The sequence below is a fragment of the Tympanuchus pallidicinctus genome, unplaced genomic scaffold, assembly GCF_026119805.1.
Source record: "Tympanuchus pallidicinctus isolate F22 unplaced genomic scaffold, pur_lepc_1.0 scaffold15, whole genome shotgun sequence".
In the NCBI taxonomy this organism is placed as follows: Eukaryota; Metazoa; Chordata; class Aves; order Galliformes; family Phasianidae; genus Tympanuchus; species Tympanuchus pallidicinctus.
In genome coordinates this window covers 18,402,359-18,424,748 of record NW_026294669.1, presented here as the reverse complement: position 1 = coordinate 18,424,748, position 22,390 = coordinate 18,402,359, and the positions used below count along the sequence as shown (strand labels likewise).

At 40.1% G+C, this 22,390-nt stretch overlaps 1 protein-coding gene and 1 long non-coding RNA gene across 6 annotated transcripts in view; one reads left to right on the top strand and one right to left on the bottom strand.

Annotated features, from left to right (window-relative positions):
* LRP2 (LDL receptor related protein 2) overlaps window positions 1–22,390 on the top strand; it is a 134,774-nt gene that overhangs the window by 22,992 nt on the left and 89,392 nt on the right. For 3 of the 5 annotated variants that reach the window (XM_052674945.1, XM_052674943.1, XM_052674944.1), the window contains exons 1-2: window positions 3,350–3,583; window positions 22,096–22,203. In XM_052674945.1, the coding sequence (XP_052530905.1) occupies window positions 3,490–3,583; window positions 22,096–22,203 (202 nt within the window). In that variant the 5' untranslated portion in view covers window positions 3,350–3,489. Of the gene's footprint in view, window positions 1–1,239; window positions 1,822–3,349; window positions 3,584–22,095; window positions 22,204–22,390 lie in introns of those variants that run through there. The other 2 variants (XM_052674942.1, XM_052674941.1) reach the window with 2 other exon arrangements.
* Window positions 452–3,240, bottom strand: LOC128076812 (uncharacterized). Its single transcript, XR_008204660.1, has 3 exons — window positions 3,149–3,240; window positions 2,889–2,969; window positions 452–1,835 (listed from the first exon to the last, which is right to left on the bottom strand). It is a non-coding gene; the product is annotated as an uncharacterized LOC128076812 (long non-coding RNA).

Here is a 22,390-nt window from a genome sequence, read left to right as displayed (position 1 = left end):
GGCCCTCTTTTTATTATTTCAAACGTAGATGGTTTAATTTTGCCTTTTAAAAAAAGTTTTGAGAAAAGTGCCTCCCAGGCAAGTAAGTGCCATTATTTTAGGTATTGTGAAATGTGATGTAGCTGATATCAGAAACTAGGTGAATACAAGGGCTGTTTTCCACAGTTGTGTAAAATGTGTGACACTTCACATTATAAAGCAGCAAAGATGGATGAAATCTGAACAATGAACTTGCTGCTGTTGGGTTGTTACGCTATCACTGGGTAGAGATCAAGTCATTTTTAGTTTAGATTTGTATGATTTTTCATACCAGTATTCTTAGCGTGGCCGCAGGTAGCCTTGCTTTAGTATAATTAAACAAAAATAATGAAGTAGCTTATCATACTAAAGGCATGTGATTTCATGATGAAACTTGCATGTGAAAATTCAAAACACTGTTAGTTACATCAGATGTTTTCTATTTGGAAAAACTTAGGTTTATTCAAGGACAAATTGGCTACAGGATTACCAAATGCCAGTGACAATTACATTACCCAGTAAAGCACTGGATAATACACGAGGCAGATCCTGAGCCTCTGTAAACTGTCCTGAGAAGTTCAGAATAGACAAGAAATTTGTCTGACCTGCTGCTGCTTTGAGTGGATCTCTCCCCTCCTCCTTTAACCATCAGCTTTGTGTCTTTATCTAGTCATACATCAACCCTGGTGTTTTTGTCTATTTGTTAAGAACTGGATGAGCTTGGATACTGCAAATTAGAACTGAACTTTGGTCAGAAATCAGGCCTTTCAATTTTTAACTTCAAGTGCTTAGCATGCACCTTTCATGTGTAAGCAACGTGGCTGTTTGCTCTAAATTATAATGTTAAGAGCTTTTTCAATTGCTTGCTTACAGCGCAAACTAGGCAAACAAGTGTGCCCCAAACTATATTTCGAATTTGTAACAGATGTAATACGCATCTTAAATCTCAAATAGTGCATTAAGAAACCCTAGATCTAGCTCAGTCAGAAAGTGTTCAACTGACAGTCAACAGGAAGCTAAGAGGGAGAGCTGCACTGTATTGGTACAGTTTTGGATGTAGTTACAGGAAAGCCTGGGTGTGTTTCATCTTGTAGCTCAGCTCTGCTGAAGTGCTGCTTGATGGTGTCCAGCAGAATAGTGTCCCTTTGAGTGATTAGGTTAAGTGAGAGGAGAAAATGTTTTTTTTTTTTTTTTTTTTAAGTAAACTGAAAACAGCATGATCTTGCACTGGCTCCTTAGTGACTCATTCTTTTTCAGCAAAGTAACTGGGTAATTTCTGTTTGAGTGCTAGGAATAATGGTGAGGAAGGCAGACCCAGTAGCTCAAAATAGGGCTTGCCCTCACTGTTTGTGTTGTCTCCATTCATTCCTGTTTGAGAATAGTTATTTCCCTCAGCCCTCTGGGAAATGGTAAAGGCAAGGGAGGCAGGAGTGTGCTTTCAGTGTGCCAGCTGTGTGAAACAGGTGCTTCCCAAACCTTGCATCCAGGCCAGCCAGGAAGCAGTGACCAAGGGTGCACACAGCTCACAGTCTAGGGTTGCAGCTCTCAGGCTCTGTCTGCGCATTGCTGGGGTGTGAGCAGCTTTAAATCATTCCCCTTCTAATTAAAAACAGTGTTGGTGTATTGGCTTTTCAGGTACCCATCTGTATTGAGCGGATCTGCCCGTGCCCCTTCGAGGATCCCTTCCGTCCCTCCCCATCGGCGTTGTTCGGGGGATTAAAGCGGCGGCGGCCCCATACACAAACGCAGCTGGTTCCGTTTGGTCAGCCTGAGCCTTGCTGTGAAACCACGACAAGAATTCCAGTAAGTTGGCAACACTGAAACACAAAGAAAACAACAATAGGAAAAGTCCTTCCGTGCAGAAAGGAATGTTTCAAGCGCCGTTCTCCTACGGTGAAAGGAGAGCGGGTGGGAGGGAGCAGGGAGATTTGAAGAGGGCAGGTCCCCTCCCCCGGCAGCTCTGGATCTTGTGATGGAGAGATCTTATCCTCTCTTTGTGATTCAGAGGTGCCAGGAAGCTAATTGAATATTCTGATCTGCCCCCTGTGTTTCTTGTGGCTTGACCCCGGTGCTGTGTCGTACCACTACACCAAACAGCCCCGAACCTGCATAAATCACAACCTTGCAAAAGCCCACACTCCACATCTTCTCCCCTCCTCTCTCCCCCCCCCCCCCCCACCGCCCCGTTTCCTTTTCTAGCCCGATAGATAGAAAACCTTAGGAAAGAGTTAGGAGGATTAGCGTCCTGCGGGACCTAGGGAAAAATCTCAGTCTGCCAATAAACAACAACACATTCCTTTAAAACTCCTGCAAGTGTAATGCAGGTCTCCCCACCCCAACCTGAAATTACAAGCAAAAAGAGGTGTTTGGTTTTAAATACCACTTTTCAAAATCACTTTAAATTTTGTTGCTATCAAGCACCCATTGTAATGAGTGCGATGTGAAACAAACAAGTGATATAGAGACTTTCTAAGGGTGGTGTCATTAGAATTCATCTGCCCAAATTTCCTGCAGGACAAACAGATCCATCTCCTTCCCACCGTGCGTATACACAGCAGTCTCTTTTTCACACACAGGTCTGTGTGAACACGCACAGAAAGGAGCAGCTTGGCATATCTCAATTTTCTATACTGAAGCCTACTCCTGATGAGTGCCAAACAAAGTAATTCAACTTCACTTAGTTTATCTGTAACATTTCTGAACTTGTGCAGAAAGCATCCCAAGTGCGTGCCCTTTTCCTAGGCCCACGTTTTGTCCTGAAGCACCTGGCTATCAGTATCTTTCCCTGTGCTCCTCTGTACTGCTCCAGCTTCATTTGTAGGTATGTGATTCCTGCAACAGCAGCGATAAAACACAAGCAGGTGCCTCACCTGTGCTGTAGGTAGAACCAGAGGAAAGTGCCCAGCTGTTGTTTTCAGCATTCTTAGCCAAAGTGCTTTACCAACCTGATTCTATCTCCTAAGAAAGAAGTAATACTGTTTATGCTTTTCCTTTTGCAATACTAATGTGAGGAATGGTAATGACCAAATTTATAAGCTTTATCCCTTGCGTTTGCTAACTGGGTATTTCCAAGTTGTCGGATACACTTCCCTCGTTCGGAGCGTGTCGTTGGGACGCTAAAAGCGGGGACACTTACCGCTTGCAGACGGACGGTGCCCCGTTCTGCCCCAGCGCGCAGCGCTGCGAGCTGGGACACGGCGCCCGCTGCCCCGCGGAGGGAGGGGCGGGCAGTGCGGCCATACGGCCCGCTCCGCGCCTCATTCTCTCATGCTAGTTCCGGGGCTGCGGGGTATAAAGAGCTTTATGCAATGTCTGGAGGGTGGGAGTTTATAGAGAACGCGATGTCTCATCAGGGGAGCGCGCCTTTCTTCTGTAACTAGCGGGATAGGAAAAAGATCCCGAGTTCTCTGTGCGGAGCGGCATCCGAAGCAGAGCAGCCGGCCCGGAGGGAGCTGGAGCATCCCAGCCCAGATGGGAGCTCGGCAGCAGACGGGCAGACGAGCAGCAACTGCCTGCAGAGTGCTGCTGTTGCTTGCTGCGTGCATCTTGCAAGGCAGTTGCCAAGGTAAGCGCTGCTCCCGTTGCCCGGGAGGCTGCGAGGAGAGCCCAGCGCCGGCCGCCGGGGCAGCGGAGCCGGTGCGGGTTAGCAGGGAGCTGGCCGTCCCCAGGGCCGTATGTTGGGAGTTCATTCTGCCTTAAAAGAGCCTGCAACCCCCATCAGCTCTTCGCTTTCCCTTATCTTGGTACTAAGTAGTTATCCCGGGATGGCTTTTCTGCTTTGTACAAACTTTTCTCGCTCTGCTGGGCGCGGAGGGGCCGCTTCGGCCGTGCAGCACTGCGGTCTGCCCTCCGCGTGCCCGGGCACCCGTTCTGGCTCCGGGCGAGATGAAGCCCGACCGAACCTCGCAGAGCCTTGTTCCTCACGGTCCCTGCTCCCTTCTCACCAGCGAAGCGCGTTCTGCGGCACAGAGCGTCCCGTGCCCGGGAGCGCCTTCCGAGTGCCCGGGAGCTGTGCCGAGTGCCGGTGTCGGCGGGCAGCGGGTCCCGCACGTAGCCCGAAGCGGCAGCGCCTTGCAGCTCCTCGCGGGGAGCGGCCCCGCCGGTGCCGGTCACAGCTCGCGGCGTAGCGCCGTGGCTGGGCTTTGCCGTTGCTAGGCGACCGGCAGCATGTGACTGGGCGCGGGCCGGCTCTCGGTGCTGGCGGGACCGGGACGGATGCGCTCCCCCGGCTGTGGCGGGATGAGGGGCCGCAGCTTGCCCCTGGGCCCGGCTGTAGGGCCTAGAGCCGCCGGCCGTGCGTGTTGGTGCGCTGCGTGTGCGCCCAAATGGTTAATCTTCTTGCCTTGCTCAACTCTTAGCTTAAGCTCCTTAGACAGAATCAAGCAAGTAATTATGCAGCAACTGCTGCTAGCAGTTCCCTCTTAGAAGTGGAGAAAGAGGAGATGGCTAATGTGCAGCAGGAGCCCTGCAAAGGCCCTGGCAGGGAGGTCACACTGGGAGGCCAGCTAATCCCTTGTGCTACTGCACGCTGCGTGCAAATGGGGGCTGCGGTGCTGACCTCAAAGTGTGTTTTCTTGCTTGGCCACTTTTAGCTGTTTGGGACGTGCCCTGCAAAAGGTGTGATGGGAGAGGAGTGCAGGCTCTGGAACATGAATCTGCTCGCAGTAGAAGCAGAGTATTCCTGATTCCTCCCTGCAGTGCCTACTAAGGAAGTAAATAACTGCATAAATGAGGCTGTCTAGTATTAGTTGAAGCGTAACTGATCTTAATAAAACGTCTGGGTGACAATCCTGGCCGCATGGTGATCTTGTAAAGTATTTGATATCCTTAAGCTGAGCTCCTTGAATCCTGAGATGTCAGACTCTGATTTAAAAAAAAAAAAAAATAAAATTAGGTGAATTTTGAAACCAAACTGAGGCTTAAAAAGAAATTGGGGAAAATCACGTTATCATGCCTAATCCTCTTCTCAAGGAAGGCTTGAGATTAGCAATATCTGAGTGTTCCCAGTATGTGCTGGATGTTTCTAGAATGAGCTTCACCTGTGCACTTCCTCAGATGATAATATCACAGTTCTCCCTGTTAATTTAATTCTGGATTTACTAGACCTCAACATAGCACTTAAAAGCTGAATAAAAATACCTCCCCTTCTATTCCTTGTCATGCAGTGCCTGCTTCTGTAGGCCTCTCTAGGCCTCGTTGCCCCTAAGGTAGCAAATGTTGCAGCTGGAATCTGAAAAACTAACGGACTAACTCCGAGAAGGAGGGTCATGGGACTGATGTTAATGTTTGTTTTGAGGAATTTGGAAGGCCATCATGCTCATAGTCACAGATGCAGGATGGTTGTTGCACTCTCAGCAGCTTTGCAGAGGGCACATGAGCTCACTAGGGCAACTTCTCAGGCAAACAATGAGTTCTTTAATCTTTCTGCAAAGCATACCAAGTCTGTATGTTCATGCAGTGCTCCATGTACTGTCTGTTATTGGCCTCACCTTATCTAGAGTGGAAGGCCTGCTGGACTTCTGTTGAGGGAAGGATTTAGTACCTGAAAGTGGTTAGAGATTTTTTTGTTTCTAATGGTTTGGGGCCACTGGAGCTGTTTGTTTCTTTATAACATCATTCATATATGTGAAAATCACATAGAAATCATTCATAAAAACCGGTTTTTCTTTATAAAAAAAGAACCCTTCTCACTAAATCTAAAATATTAAGAACATTATTTCTAAACTTATTATATTTATTATCTCTGGAGTCCATGTGTCTTTAATTTAATTAAACTTCCTTTTCTTTTTTTTTTAGTGTACCTTAGGTCTTGATGAACTATTTCAATACAGATAATGTAAATAATTAAATATTTAAACTTTAGTGCTGTTTCTTCTAATCAATGCTCTTAAATTAGTGCATGTTGTAAAACATTACCATCCTTCTGTTTTTCAGAATTAAACATATTGCACTTGCATGGAAGCTTTGGCTTTGCTGTAATTTATTGCAAAGTACTAAGTTGCTTTTTAAGGCCAGACCTTCACTGTACTAAGTAGTTTACAACATCTGAATTGGAGTTTGCTACTCAACACTCCCTCTTCTCTGCTTCTGATGGATCTTTTTATTTCTTCAGCACTCCTCATGTGTAGAGGGCAGATTCACGCTGCTGTGAATTATATGAAATAAATGATTTCTTAACCAGGCAGGTGACCATAGTTTTAATGTAAACTTACAAATTCTTGGAAATGTAGCTGGAAACCTAAGCGTTCCTATTGGTGGTCTTTCTTATTACATACATGCTAGTTTTTTAATTTTTTGCATTCTATATTGAGCTAAGAGCCCAGAAGATCGCAGCTAGATTGACTTTCAAGATGTATTTTTCCTCCTTTTTTTTTCAATAATTCATAGTTTCCTGTCATTTTTAAAAGTTACTGTTGTAATCAAGTCCAGAATATAATTTTTTAAAAGCTTTTTTTTTTTTTTTTTTTTTTTTTTTTCCCAAGGAAAACCAGTTACCTGTATTCTAGGCATCTTGTCAAGATGTGATTTGCACAGCTTTGCCATTACATGAAGTTTGTGCATCACATTTGATTTACATCTTAAATCTCCAATGCGAAATTGTTGGTTTAAATACAACTCAGACTTAAAATTTGTTCTGTTAAAAGATCTTCATTTGTCTATGGGAATGGAGACCTGTTTTAAGACCAAATCTATATGGTGTTATATCAATCACAAAGAATGGTTGCATTAAGTGAGGCCAGTGATGCTTAGAACATGTATGGTAAATCCAAGCAGGGAGAAGAATAGCTTGAAGAAACATGCTTTTCCATCAAGTATTGTAAGAATTCAATCTCCAGATTAATAATTCAGTGTGTTTACAGACACTGTCTTGATTCAAATCTGTTTGATGTCTGTAAGATGATGTATAATGACATTGCTGTAGGCGACAGGCCAGAGCCAGTGCTGGTACACCGTTGTATGGCACAGTGTACGTTTCTGTGGCAGAACAGCTTGTCTGTGAGATTATGTCTCTGCTAAGACTCACTGTTAAAAGACCTTGAATGAGGCTTTCCTCAGGGACTAGGAATTTGGGAGTAATGAGGAGGAAGAAAGGATGGCAAAGAAAATGACTTTGCCAGTGCAAACCTTATGTACAGTTTAACAGGTATTGTAAATGATCTCTGGGTTGCAGCATTCTTCATATTCCTGCACTTGGGTTATTTTTTTGGTTTCTCTTGGTGATGCACTTGGAAAACATCAGGAGCAAAGCTTGGTGTCTGACTAGTTCTGAACTTTTTCCTGAGGGCTGAAAATTTGAATGTATATCTTGATAAAATACATTGTAATCTTCTGGCATGTTAATTAATGAGTTGTAGTTCTGTGCTCCGACAGTCTTTTTTTTTTTTTTTTAAAAGACTCTTTTTAATAAGTAGCCTTCTTTTAATACATATCTTGACTTTTCTTAATAATTTACTCTTTCTGTATACTGTTCAGCAAAGCATAGCAGGAATTTGCTAAGTAATCAGCTAAAGTGAAGAATGGGACGACCCCCAAAATTTTAGTTAAAAATTGAAGGCAGTAATAGGCTGACACCTGGTTAGATTGTTAGACTTAGGTTCTATGCCAAATGCTAGAGTTGCAGTAAATAATCAAGCTACAGAAGTTGAGGCATAGAGGCAGAGCATCTAAGGAGATTTTAGCTAAGATAAATGTATGATGCTTGTGTTGCTTCAGTTTCCCTGTAAGACAAACCAAAATCTTCTTTCATATATTGAGCTGATTGGAAATTTGAGCAATGAAATCCCACTTTAATCCAGATTTACTTTCCATGTGTTTTGCAGGAAATCAGCAAAGATTCATTTGGGGGAAAGGTAGAATGCAATTTCATTAAAGCCTATTAATTTCCTTTTTGGGCTTCCTGGATTGATATGAAATCAGTAAGAGTTTTTGGAGCTTTTTCCGCGTGCCATCTTGCAGTGTTAGATTATTGTCATATTGAAGTACAGTGATGTTTGCTTTTAACTTCTCAGTATTTAGTATGTAAACTGGGGGTTCATTTGTCAAGGCTTTTCTTGCTTAATACTCATATTCTTAATTACGCCCTGATCGGACATTACAGCAGTTGGGGGTATTGGGTTAAATGCCAATTCTGTCTTTCTACAAAGTTTGTTCTGAGACCTTGTGAAAACATTTTGGATGGGCAGATACCATGGCACTTGGAATCTTCCTGTGTGATCACATTTGTTAAGAGTGTTTGTTTCTGCTATTTTAAAGCTTTGTTTAATAAGTAGGAAAGTCAGATAGCATTTTGGATGTGAAGGTGTCATTGATGGAAAAACATTAAAGGTCTCTTCTAATTAATGATCTACAGATTGACATGTAAATAAAGAGAAGTTGATGCTTTTATGCTAGATTAGGTCACTGTGGTTAATTAGCTATGATAATCAGATAATTTGTTGGTGTGTTCTAATAGTTTACGCTGAGTGTGGCAAATAAAAGTCAACTTCTTTTCAAATTACTTTGAAGTGCTTCTGCATATAATTCAATAACTGTACTTTGTTCATAAAATATCTTTAAGTGTTATAGATTAAGAAAAAGTAAGGGCTCTTCTCAGTCAAGCCAGTGCAGCTTCTTTGATTTCAAGGAAAATACCCCTGAGTTGTACTGATCTTCGAGATGTAAAATAGGATTTGGAGGAGAGTAAACATCTCTTTTAATAGCTTATTATTGCTTGAGATCCACTTTAAAGTTTACTTTCTTATGGCAATGTTCTATTAACTGTTGTTCTTTTTTTTTTTGTGTGTGTGTGTGTGTGTGTGTGTTCCCTGAACTCAGCACATTTTTAGAACAGTTGAAGAAAATCAAGTGTAATGAGTAAGCATAGAAATTGTTTAATGGAATGGGTTGCCTCTAGCGGGTTCTATAAGCTTTTACTGTTGGTTTTGAGCCTTTTAATGTTTTCTTTGTTTTGCAATGCTTGAAGTGGATTAGAGATCTAAGGATCACTGTTACAGAGTTTGCTGGGGATTAATAAAATGGCATAAAAGAGTTAACTGAAATTGTTCTTCCTTTATGCCCTGTTATATTTTAAGCTTTTAATATGAATAAATTGCCTTTGTTTTGCACTCAAGAAGTCAGATCTTCAGCAGAAGACACTGTAAATCAGCACTGTGTTTGTCCAATTACTTTTTTATGCAAGCAGGACATGTTGCCACATCCTGTTGTGTGGAGTCCAAGAAAGTCCACTACAACAGGGACTTCTGTGGCTGATGACTGCAGGCTCACGCTTTGGTAGATCAAGGTGAGGGATGGGGGTTTTTAGTTAAGTTCTGTGGCATCTTTACTGAAAACAAAGACGTGTAGTACTTAAGATATCCCAGGAATTTCCATATTCACATTTACAATCTAGGTGATAGGTTTCATCTTTGGAAACCACTCAGATATGAATGCCAGGGGGTTTCATTTGGTTTAGTTTAGTTTGAAGGAGTATAGCGTTGGCAGAATTGAAGTGCCTGCATGGATAAGTAATCCTTCACAGGCCTGTCCAGAAGCAGGAAGTTGGCTGCGAACTTCACATCTGTCACCAGTGTCGGGATGCCCTGCTTTGGGGTATCTAGGCCCTCTCATACCATGTCACCTAAGGGTATTTTTTACAGAGCTAATAAGCCAATTCAGCAGCTACTGCTACTGGGAGCAGGGGACTGTTCTTCTCCCTCTTGCAATGACATGTTCCCGTGTTACTGCCTGTGTTCCTGCTTACTTTATGTTAGTGCTTCTATCAGACCTCTCAGTGAGTGACTTTCATGTACAAATCTGGTGGAAAACTAAACCAAGTCTGATGAATTGAGTACTTTCTTGATGGCTTAGTGAATTAGGACAATGCAGAGAAAGGTCTGGTAGTCACTAGAGGCTGGAAAGCAAGTGAACCTCAGCATTAAGTGGGAGAAGGAGTGGTTTTGGAAAGGGGAAAAAAGAGACCCTTTGTCTATGGTAGTGAGTCAGTGGGTTGGCTCAGTTGGCCATGCAGTCACTGCTTAATGCTACTGTAAGGAAATTTAGGAAATGGTTGGCTAGCACGCTAGTTAGAAGAATGGTCCCATCAGGACTGTAATGGTTAGCATTGCTGGAAACTCTTTTGAAAAGTTGTCTGGTGTAAACAGATGGCTTGACTTGAATGGGACTGCTCACGTGTTCACTTTTGAGCAAGATTGTAGGGCTGTTCTAAACCTGCAGTACAGTAAATGAGTTGGACAATAACCAAGCGCTTGGAATGCTGCAGCAATTTTATTGATCTTCTGGCTGAATGAATAAACCTGATTTTTACTACTGAGAGATATAGCAGGTTTTAAACCATTTCACTTGAAACAAATGAACTGTAGTTAGTGTCTGAAACTAGCGACAGTTTGTGGTGTCTTCCATACCTGTACAAGAGCTGTTCTGTTAGCTTTGCAGTTTTTCTCTTCTGTGTATGAATGAATTTAGCCACAGAATGCACTTTAAAGCCTGATGACTCTCACCAGAAGTGAATTTTAGTCTCTAATGTTCTGTTAATGTACTCAAGTACTAAAATTCCTTTTGTTACCTCTGCAGTATGTGAAAGATATTTAGTAGTGTAATTAAACTGAGCCTACTTAGTTAATAATGTGAGCTTGACAAATAGCAGTTGGCTGAACCAAGAGGGAGATCTGACTAGTCTCAGACATAGCTCAATCATGCCGTTGCCTTGCTGGGGCCGGCTCGCCATCTGCCTCGCTGGGAGCTTTGCCTGAGCAAAGGATGCAGCAATGACAGCCGGGCTTCTTTGGCAAGTGCAGTAGAAGTGGTGGTGTTTCATGAGATTTGTATTGTAATTGCAGACAATTGGAAAACAACAACAACAAAACAACAACAACAACAACAAAAAACAACAAAAAAACCCACAACAATTTAACAGTGAAAATATAGAAATGATATTATTAGTCTTCATTATTCTTGCACTTCTGAATTTTTAACCAGCCAGCTGCAGGTGGCACTTTGAAATGATTATCTTATAGTACAAATATTAAAAAAAACCCAAAACTGCACTCAAAATCTTTTAGGAATTTGGGCATCTCTTCAATTCATTTAAGGAAAAACTAAAAGACAAATAGTGAAATTCAGTGAAGTAATAACTAAGAGTGAAGTGAAAGCTTTGGTCTTGCCAAAGTACTTTATCCATACTAAGATCTTACTACCTGTTAGATAACAGCTACCATTCTTCTCTATTTCTTGTATGGTTTCCTGAATGTTTTAACAGTAAAGAGCTCTCTTTTTAGATATGTAGACTTTCTAACTTGTTGGCCTGCTCAACTTTTTTCATGGTGTTGAGAATTCTCTTAAGAAGTCACTTAAATCCCAAGAAATTTCATGAGGTCGCAGAGCGGGGGAGAGAGGCCCCGAGTTATTGCTCCACTGAGGGAAAATCTCAGCTATTGTATGTTCTTCATAGAATGCTGACTTTTTGACCAGCAATATACCTGGTATGGTTGGGGCCCTCTTCCTAGCATGTATTTGGAAAGACTGATGGGAGCTACTGCTATGAGGAAGGGATTATGATTTAAAGATTGCAAATGTGTATGCAAACTCAGAGGGCTGTAGCACTTCTCCTATAAAGAAAGGCTGAGAGAGCTGGGATTGTTCAGCCTGGTGAATAGAAGGCTCCAGGCAGACGTAAAGTGTCCTCCCAGTGCCTTCAGGGAGCCTGTGGAAAAGCTGGAGAGGAGCCCTTCTTCAGAAGACTGTAGTGAGAGGACAAGGGGGAATGGCTTTAAACTAAAAGAGGGGTGATTTAGATTAAATACTAGGAGGAAATTTGTTACTCAGTGGGCAGTGAGGCCCTGGCACAGCTGCCCAGAGGAGCTGTGGGTGCCCCATCCCTGAAGGTGCTCAAGGACAGGTTGGATGGGGCCGTGGGCAGCCTGAGCGGGAGGGGGCAACCAGCCTGCAGCGGAGGGGGACTGGTTGGGCTGCAAGGTCCCTTCCAACCCCAGCCATTCTGTGATTCTGTGCTGTGTTTTGCTACCACTGTGAAACTTGGAAGAGAAGCGATGCCTTTTCTGTTATTTATGATCACATATGATAGGATAGATTTACTGCATTTATCTGCTTTTGATGAACTCAAGGATTTTGACTTTCTACTTTGAGATGGTTATTAGTATTACTATTCCAGTGAAAATATTTTTATGAAAAAAACACATTTAAAATGATGATTTAATTCTTGTTACTGTTTTTCAAGTCTGTTAAGATAAAATTGCATTCTGTGAGAGTATGTTGGACAACGTAACTGCTCTAGTTCAGATGGTCCTTCTTTTCTCGAGGAATTTCTTTTTCAAGAAGCCTGATAGGGAGTGACTAGCTGTAACTATTAGTTGCTAGCTGAAATTGCATTACTTCAGAATGAGGGAGAAATGTAGCAATTGCCTGTGCATCAGAAGCAATATCTGTAGTTGTACTTGACAGCAGTAAGCAGCATTATTACGTCTGTGCACATCACATGCTTGTAGCATATGATATATCTATTCTGCACAGACATTTCAGTTCTTCTGTTTTTCTGAAAATATTTTCTGAAAATATTTAGTCTTCAACAAATCACAATGACTTTCTGGGTTCAAAATGATGATTGGGTACCCTGTGAAACTTTGGTACGCAGATTAACATGTCTTTTTTTTTTTTCAAGAGACTGAATAGGTAGGATGATACTACTTAAGTTGTGAAGAGTTTTGTTAGGAATATGGGTTCTGTGGTGAAAAGAAAAAATAGCTTTTGATATGCATGCTTACTGTATTTATTATCTGTAAGGGGAAATAGTTCATTTTTCTAACGACAAGTTTCATTTTTCATTTAATAACCTATGGTATAATACTAGTATTATACCTAGTAAAGTTTATGATTTGGTGAAGTGTTATATATTGCATAGCAATTTTCAGACTTAACAAGAGTGCGTAAGAGAAAATACAAATGACATGATTTGATTGTCACAAGCTAGATTGTAAGGCTATTACTGAGGCAGATTCCTTATACTGTAGTGACTCATCAGCTTTCAGGAGAGCATGACTGAAAGGAATGCAGCTCACCATCTCAGTGTGAGGTTTAATTTTGAGAACAAACTGCACATTGGTTGAAAAATTTATTTAAAAAACAATGCAGACTCTCAGTATGGGAGTAGCTCCGTGAGCAGGTGATTTTATCATCTGCTACTGCATCTGTCAGATTTTCTCAGTGGCATATGCTGTACATGTTCTCTGTTAAATTGTTTGAACACTTTTTTTTTGCTTCTCCATTTTCCTTGCACTGTGTAAATACTTCCTATTCTCGAAGGTCCTTCTCATTTGGCTATCTTCTCCCCCTCCTTATCACCGCCTTCCCCCCCCCCCCCCCCCCCCCCCCCCCCCCCCTCAGTTTCCCAATTGTTATTCTACAGCAGCCCTCGGGGCCATTAGCAAGGCCCATTCTTACAGAAATGCTTGGGATGCTTCCTTCTGTGAGTAATTGGGGGTGCCTTTTACTTCTCCTGTGTTTGCTTGTTCTTCTTCCTCATCGTGTCATTTGGTCAATTAGAACAGATTTTTGCATATTTAATGTGCCCTTCGCAAAAAATAAGCTTCTGGGATTTAGGAGAGCTCTGAAGTGTGCTTCCCTAGGGATCATACTGCTTGCTTCACTCACCTAACACCATCACAGTTGAATTACATGTGGATTAAGACAGCTAATGTCGGGACAACTCGTTAAGGTTATCCAATTTAGGGCAGAACGTGTTCTTTACACGTAATATACTTTGAAAGACATTTTTGTATTTTGGAGGCTAATATTTCAGTACCACAAATACTAGTTTATTTGAATTTGGCCAGGCAGTTAATAACTCTTCAAGAAGGGACTACAAATAATTTTTATTAGTCTCACCAATGCAAATACTTCGTATGCAGTCAGGTTAAAGAAAGTGTCAAAGAAAAATTAGTAACTGAGAATCAGATGTCACTGAGATGTGGGAAATGTAACAGTGACTTAAGTTGGAGGAAGAACACTGTTTGGTATAAGAAACGCTGTCAGTGGAGAGGAGTATCACATCCCCTCTATTAGAATTTAAAGTTTGGGTTGTTGTGGTTTTTTGTTTTTGGTTGGTTGGTTTGTTTGTTTGTTTTTTACATTTATGTAGTGAATAATTTAAGGCTATTGCGCTTCTTTGTTTTATTTTTTTTCCCCAAATTGAGAAGTTATTAAAGTGATACTGCAGAGACCACAGTTATTTTGTTCTGAATATCAGCTTAAACAGACAATTTATTTTTCCCACGAGGACTGCATGGGACTTAACAGAAAATTCAGAGCTTGTTCTCTGTATTGTTCAGGTTTGTACTTGAAAAAAATAAAATCAGGTTTTCTGTTTTCTATCAGGCTGTTTACATTCATTACTTTTTCAATTAAAAAAGCTAAAGTAAGGTAGAGAGAGGATGAGGATTGCGAATATCTTTAACGTTGCTAGGAGGCACTTACAGTGTCATTCCTTTGAACTTGATGCCTGCAGGAGACTTGAAACTTTTTCTTCCTCGCAGGAAAGCTTTCCTGCTTAGTTTCAGTAGATGAAAATGCTGAATGTCTTTAATTCCTGGATTTATGTTGACGTATTAGCAAAAAAGAATCTATAGTCATTTTTGTAACTGTACTAACTGAAAGCAAATAGTTTGATATAGGATACACTAATATTAAGTATTCTTAAAAGAGTTTGCATGTGAGCAAAATGAGTTTCAATGCCTTAGTTTTAGCAAACATTGTAGTTGACAAGTGTATGTGCAAGAGTGTACAGACAATACACAGAATATACTTTTAGAATACAGAATTCAGTAGTGTAATTCTATTATTTCTTCTTATATGTAAAATGGCATTACTGTTTTACAGCAGAAGAGACTGCTATCTTCAGAATTCATTTTTTTTTGCACTGACAGAACAGTGCTTTTTGGCAACTGATTTTGAAATGGAAACCATACCTCTTTCTATAATGAAACATCATATTTTGAAGTCCACAGTGAAGGACAAAATTTTCACTTTTGTTCTTGAATTTTAAGGCGTTTGTTGTTGTGAATTAATGAATAATACTTTAAAAAGCAGTCATTGGGATGTACTCCCATAAGCAAGATTCATTTATAACAGCTTCTGATACTGAACATTCCACTGAGCTCACAACATGGGTTGTTCCCAAGCTCTGCTCCTGTATGGAATATTTAGTTCAGATAGAGATAGGACAGGACTCTGCTTGTCCAGTGAGCTTTATGGAAGAAAATAAACAAAAACTAAAGTTAAGTTTTCCTTCTGTTTCCATTCTGCCCACCCTCCTTATAAGTTCTGTTTATAATCCAGTAATGTTAAAATATGAGTGGATTCCTAGGGAGAGATGGGTTGGAAGTATAATTTTCTGTTAGTTTGTAAAAACATACAAAGAAACAAAAAAACCTGGCTAGTTTATTATTGTTAGTGGGTTTCTGCTATATTTTGAAGAATCTGCATGATCAGGATTTGGGAGTCAAACCTCATTCCAGTTACTGTTAGCAGAAAAACAGATCTATTGCTTTAAGTTCAGTCCTCAGTGCTGTATATACAGAAATATTCTAGTTATATGAATTGAGAGCAGACTAATTTTGTGCTGTATTTCCTTTGATGCTATTATTTCTTTAACATAATGGTCTTCATGGACATGTAGATAAAAAAATGTTTGATGGTGTGTGGGCTTCATGATCAAAGATAAATCTTGCACTACTTTCAGTAATACCTGTTGATGCTCATGTAATCTGATTATTAGTAATTTCTGAATCTGAATAGTTTGTATTAAATATTGAATATAAAGACATAAATAAATACTATCTTAAGGCAGTGGTGTGAAATATAGCAGAACTTTGACTCCATTCTACTTTGTAGCTTAATCTTTTTTATTCTCCTATTGTAATTGCTAGCAAAAAACTACTTTTTGGTGTCTTAGAGTGTTTTACAAAAATATGCAGAGGTCTTTGTCGAATTATGAATTTTATTTTTTTCTTCCTTGGTGTGGGGGAATGGAACTGGAATTTGCAGATGTTCTGCTTCACCTCCCTGAGCATTCCAAAACATCAGGCTGTTTGAAGTGTAATTAGGCTAGGCAAAAATCTGACATCAAAGTGTATGAAAGGTGCATCTCCAGGACTTTACCTGCAAGGCCACCAGTGAGCTGACATGGTGCTTTTTCTGTTTGGGGGCTGAATAGGAACAAAGAGTACCCTTTGTTGGAAGGTAGAAAGAAAAGAGAACCTGTCAGTTACTTTTGTGTTGTAAGATTTATACACAGAGGCTTGTAATGCTGTTTGTTAGCACTTCTCAATTATTTTTTAAATGAAATGCCGATGTATTAAGACTGAACGGTTCAAAGGAAGAAATTACTGCCTTGAAGGATGTTGGTCTCTTAAAACATTAAGAAAGTTGTGAAAGATGATTCCTGAAATGTGAAGTCATCACAGCAATGTAAGTTGCACTTCTGAGTAGACAGTTTGAGTGGTGCAATCTGTTCTGAGTTTAATACATTCTACGTTAAGTCTTTCATTACAGCTTAACTGTTAAAAGAGGTATTAGCAGTTCCCAAAGATACAGTGAATGTGGGGAAGAAAGGGCTAGTGATTTCTCTTAGTCTATTCTATGTAGTCAGTCATGATGCCTTAAAAATCTGTGGATGATGTAGTTGATTCAAAACACGTGGAGTCAGAAGTTGAAAGCAGTGTTGAAAAGGAAGATGGAGAAATGCTTGGAAAGAATTGGAAATGACTAACTAATTCTATTTTTATTAATAGTAAAAAAAAAAAAAAAAAAAAAAAAAAAAAAGATCAAATTTAAATTTTTTAGTTCTCAATGTAAGTACTTTAACACAAACATTGTTGGAGCAAATGAAGCACAAATAAAATTGAGTGGGCATAATGGTAGTCCTATGAATTAGAGCCATTATGCTGTGAGATGTCCGAAGCTATTAACGTCTCTTTCTCCTGATAAAGTTCCATGGAACAACATCCATTAGTGGTGTGAAGATCAGCTACCAACATCTGGGAGCAGTGGAGTTTGTCTTTGGCAGTGGTTTAACTTCATTCTTATGCACTGGTTGTTGCAGAGCACAAAGTTAATTGTAGTTAATTGTGTAATAGAGTTTGTATTGCATTATTTCTGTTGTTCAGCAATACGTACGTGTTTCATCACAAATTGAAAGGCTAACATTATGTTTTTAGTAGTGTTTTGTCCTGTCTTTGCTATGACGAACTCACTATTACATTTCTTTATTTCCTGGGAAAATGGCTACCTGACATACTCTTTGACCAAGTGCTTAGCCAGGGCCTGGAGTGTTGGCCTTCATGTTTTTAACTGAGCAAATTCTGAATCTTAAACATCCACTCAACAATGGATCCCAGGCACAAAGAAGCACAGAAGAGGCAGTGATAAAATCAGCATAAAGCCCAGAGATTGTTAAGAGTAACGAGAAGGTTAGGAGTTGTGCTCTTGGGATGTATTTTTTCAGTGAGAATTCTGATCTTGTTTTGGTACCAGGCTGGTTTGTGTTAAATATCATAGTGTTTCCTTGGTGTTTTCATGAATATTGAACAATTGAAATAGATACTTACCTTTCAAAATTCTTAATGTCCGTGAATTCGTCATGGGAGGGCTGCTCTGAAAGTACTGCCTCCTATTTTAATACGTTAGCCCGCAGTGTCAGAGGCAGATGTTGTTGGTATGGCAGTAGAGATTAAACCTTCCTGCCAATATTCCATTACATTTTGTTGCAGTGCAACTGATGGAGCAAAGGGACAGTCTGACAGTACGATGTCAGACATGGAAGTGTGCTTGGAGCAAAGGTGTGTCATTGAATTTCTCCATCTGGAAAAAATGGCACCCACTGACATTCATCAGCGCTTGCTGATTATTTATGGTGACCAAATGCAGAGCTAATGGTGGTGACTGTGTTGATGAATTGTGTTTTGAATATCTGTTGTAGTTTCCATGGAAATGAATAGCAGAAATTATTTTCAGAAGGACCTATCTATATGTTCTGATGTGATTCGTAAAGGCAAAGTCGTGTATTTCTTCAGTCTGTCACAGTCAGAAGACAAAAAAATGAATTATAGTAAAAATAAAGCAAAACAAAAAAATTGATCCTATCTGAATGTTGAACTTTCAAAAGTCTCCTAGGTAAATTTTAGGCATGGCAGTAAAGCTTTAAACTTTTAATTGGTTTACTGCTTGTTTTTAAACTCATTGGTTATTTCCTGCAGGAATCATGCTGACAGAATTGTGTTTGCCTGAAAGAGGTGTCTGGTTTTATTAGCATCTGTCAGAGTAAATCAGAATTTCTATGGAAATTACCTCATTAGTATTAATTTTTTTGGCAGTGTCTGATTTATGAGCTGCCTTGCTATTTTTAAAAAAAGTTTCTTATGGAAAGCAAAATTTTTCATAAAATTGCTTATTGCTGATCCTTCAGTGAATCAGGGCTTCAGATAATGGCAGCAAACAAGCAGATGCCCCTTGTCTTCTGACAGTTCCCTGCTGAGCCAGGTGCTGCAGGCCCACCTCGCATCGACTGAAACAATGGAAGCGGTCCTTGTGGACTCTGTGTGCTTCTTCTGCAGATTGTCACTATTGCTGTGAGCGCTGTGTGTCATTTATGTCAGATAACTGAAGTCACAGTTGTTGAAACATACAGTTGTTCAAATCTCTTAATTTTGAGGTATTTGTTTCTAGCAGAACGAGTACATTCAATTGTAGAGTAAATGGTCTCTGTAGTTGTCTGTAGGAACAAACCTGGTTATTGCTGTTACTGTTGATGTGGTTAATTTTATTTTATCCTGGATATTTCTGCTGAACATTGGTAGTAATAGATTTTGTAATTCATTTTCCCCCCATTTACTGTCTTTGTTAAAAAAAATAAACAATTTTTGATCAGAGATGAAACACAGGATTTTTAGAGCTTTGATTATGAGTTTTGGAACAACTTTTCACCTTTACTTTTTCTCTATTAGTTTCAAAGGCTGACTTTTTAATGCATTGATGTCATTATTTACTGTGCAATTTTCTTTGTTACAAAGATATTATAGAGCAGTGGTACGTGAACTGTCAGTTGGTTTTGTATTTTTCTGAAGGTGCATCAGGGCTGCATGCCTGCAGAAAGAAAGCACAGAAGATAACACTTGAAAAGGCTAATGCCATAATTAAATGAATTATAACAGGTCTGCTGAAGAATTGTATAAACAGACATTGATACAGCACTTACTGTATGTAGGTGTGAGCAACTTAAACTGTAATTCTGTGAGGAATTACAGTGCAGGAGAACTGCGTGCTTTGCAGATTTTCTGTTAACATTCAGTTACCATTTCTCATGCTATATGAAGGCAGCTATGTTTATAATGCTTTCTTAAAAGTTTATCAGTGTTATCTCCTCATTTATATGACTATAAGGATATGATTAAATATAAGAACTTAGTACAAGATAAGCAAAATGAATTAGCGGTTGTATGTAATACTTGGAAATTTTTTCCCAGTTATTCTTTATAAATAATATACAAATTACAGTGTAATTACTTGCTTGTTTGTAAATATCTTTTTCACTAGGAACTCCATTTGTGGGTATGGATTTAATTCTGTATTGTAACTTCTTTTTAAGTAAGTGACTATTAATATTCCTGTGGTTTTCTATGGCAGTATACGTCAAATATACAAGCCCATTTAGTTTATACTTTTTTTGTAGTGATTCCAACAGAGATGGGGTGTTTTAGGTGTTGTGTTTATTAGAGTTTTAACTGCTAATCTCATATGGAAATGTTGCTTTGGAGGGCAGAATTCAGTGAGAGGGCCTGGGATTCCAGAGTGAACTTGTACATTCCTTCAGGGCATTTTTGCAAGGGAGGTTGTTGTGTTTTAAAGGTAGTTGATAAGAGACCTGCACCACCAACCCCAGACCTGCACCACCAACCACCATCATGCATTAGACTATAGAAGGTATTTGGGTGAACGTACTCCTGTACCACTCTGTACCACCATTTATCCAAGTGAAATTTTTGACCATTTGCAGGATACATTATAAATCAGGATGTCACTACCAGACAATCAGATTTGAGCATTCCTTGCATAAAGTAGCTTGCCTATATCCCTTAAGAATACATCACTTGGATGTGTTTATGTGACTGTGTTGATATGCCTGGTTTTACATAAAAGTTAGGGTAGCATGTTACTTATGTCATCACAAATTCAAAAGTAGGTGGTGGTATTCAAAGATACTGAGGTTATCTTCTCTGGACAAATCATTCAGAATAATTGAAAGATGTACTTTTATCCTGTGATTAGTAACTAAACCAGGAAACTGTTTTTTCTGCAGAGTTGGGCTTTGCTGCTGCCTTTTTTTTTTCTTTTTTTCTTTTTTTCTTCTCTCTAGACTTCCCTGCTCGGATGTGCTGACAACAGATTAACATGAAACAGAGCGCTGTTGAGCCTAATTATGTTATAGCTCATTGTTCTGGGGACCTATAAAGCTGTTCACTCCTTTTTTACAAGGCTGTAGTCACAACCAAAGGCCATAAACAGTGCATTTTTCTCTCTGCTGCAGGACTGAAGATTTTGTTAGATGAGTCTAATAAATGCCTGATCCAGCTGCATTTACACCTGGGAATGAATGTTTCTTTAATCAGTTCTTAATCCTTAGTAAGTCAAGTGGGATAGAATGACAGCAGGCTAGCTTTTGATCAGCCATAAATGTCTAAAAGCTTAATTTCTTTTAAAATTATTTGCTATTTAAATGTTGACATGCTTTCCTATGCTTTAGAGGAAAGACTTTAAAGGTATTATAAAAACAAAACAGAATGGAGGTCTTTTAGACTTTCAAGCTGGTCACCAACACATGGTTTCTAAAACAAGATTTTCACACAGAATCATAGAATTGATTTGGAAGGGACCCTTTAAGGTTATCTAATCCAACTCCTCTGCAGTGAACAGGGACACCTACAGCTAAATCAGGTTGCTCAGAGTCCTATCCAGCCTGACCTTGAGTGTCTTCAAAGATGGGGTATACCCCTCATCTCTGGGCAACCTGTTCCAGTGCTTCACTACAATTATTGCAAAACAAACAAACAAAACTCCCAAACTTCCTTATATCCAGTCTGAATCTCCCCTCCTTTAGTTTGAAACCATTTCCCTTTGTCCTGTCACAGCAGACCCTGCTAAAGAGTCTGTCTGCTTCTTTTTTACAGCTCCCCTTTAAATAATTAAAAGCCGCTCTGAAGTGTCCCCAGAGGCTTCCCTTCTTCAAGCTGAACAGCACCAGCTCTTTCAGTCTGTCCTCATGGGGAAACTGTTCCATCCCTTGGATCATTCTTGTGGCCCTCCTCTGGATGTACTGTGGCAAGTCCATGTCTCTCTGATAAGGAGGACTCTGCGTCTGGACGCAGTACTCCAGGTGAAATCTCACCAGCCCAGAGCAGAGAGGTGGATCACTCTCCTTACCCTGCTAGCCAACATGTGGTTGGTTTGCTGCCTCTTGCCCAACTTGTCACCCAGAAGTACCTTCAAGATAAAACTGTGCTCTATGTTCCCCAGCTTCCCCAGCTTGAATTGATAGTGGGTGCAGAGAGGATAATTATTATTATCCTCGCAGGCTTTGGGGAGATCTGCATGTTTAGTAAGTTTAGCCTGTAGAAATCATGTGGAAAATGATCCCCTACTTTTATGTAAGTCTCTACTGTCTGTGAATTTAAAATGGAAGTATCTCCATTAAATAGGCTCCTGTAGTACAGGTGCTCTTCCGAGACTTTTTTTTTAATCATTTTTGTTTGCATAATAAGTGATTGCATAATAAGCGTATTAAAATTATTCACAACAGACTTACAGCTGTTTATTTTCTTTTCCTTTTTGACTGGGTGTATAGAGCATTGGCCCAATTCTTTTTCATGTAGTCATTTTTTTTTTTTGTACATCATAATGTTCTTCCATTTCTGTGTTGTAGTCATGAATAGAACAGTGATTTGATAGGAATGCACTTTGGTGTCTGCTTTGATTAGCTGGCTCTGCTAACCTGCTTGTTACTTTGTTTTACCACAGGATGTGGAGGCGGGCAGTTTCGCTGTGGAAATGGTCGCTGTATTCCTGCAGACTGGAGATGTGATGGGGCTAGAGATTGCTCAGATGATACAGATGAAGCTGGTTGTCGTAAGTGAAATACCTGTAGAGCAGCGTTTCGATAATATAAAAAGTTCTTAGCTCTCAGTGTGCTCCCAGCTATACCTTGTGATACAAGAATGCACTTTATACAGAGGAAAAAGGGGGAGAAAAATGCTAGTTGTTGGAGATGACTGTAGAATCTGCTAAAGAGTCATCTCTTCTCTGTTAGCTTTGG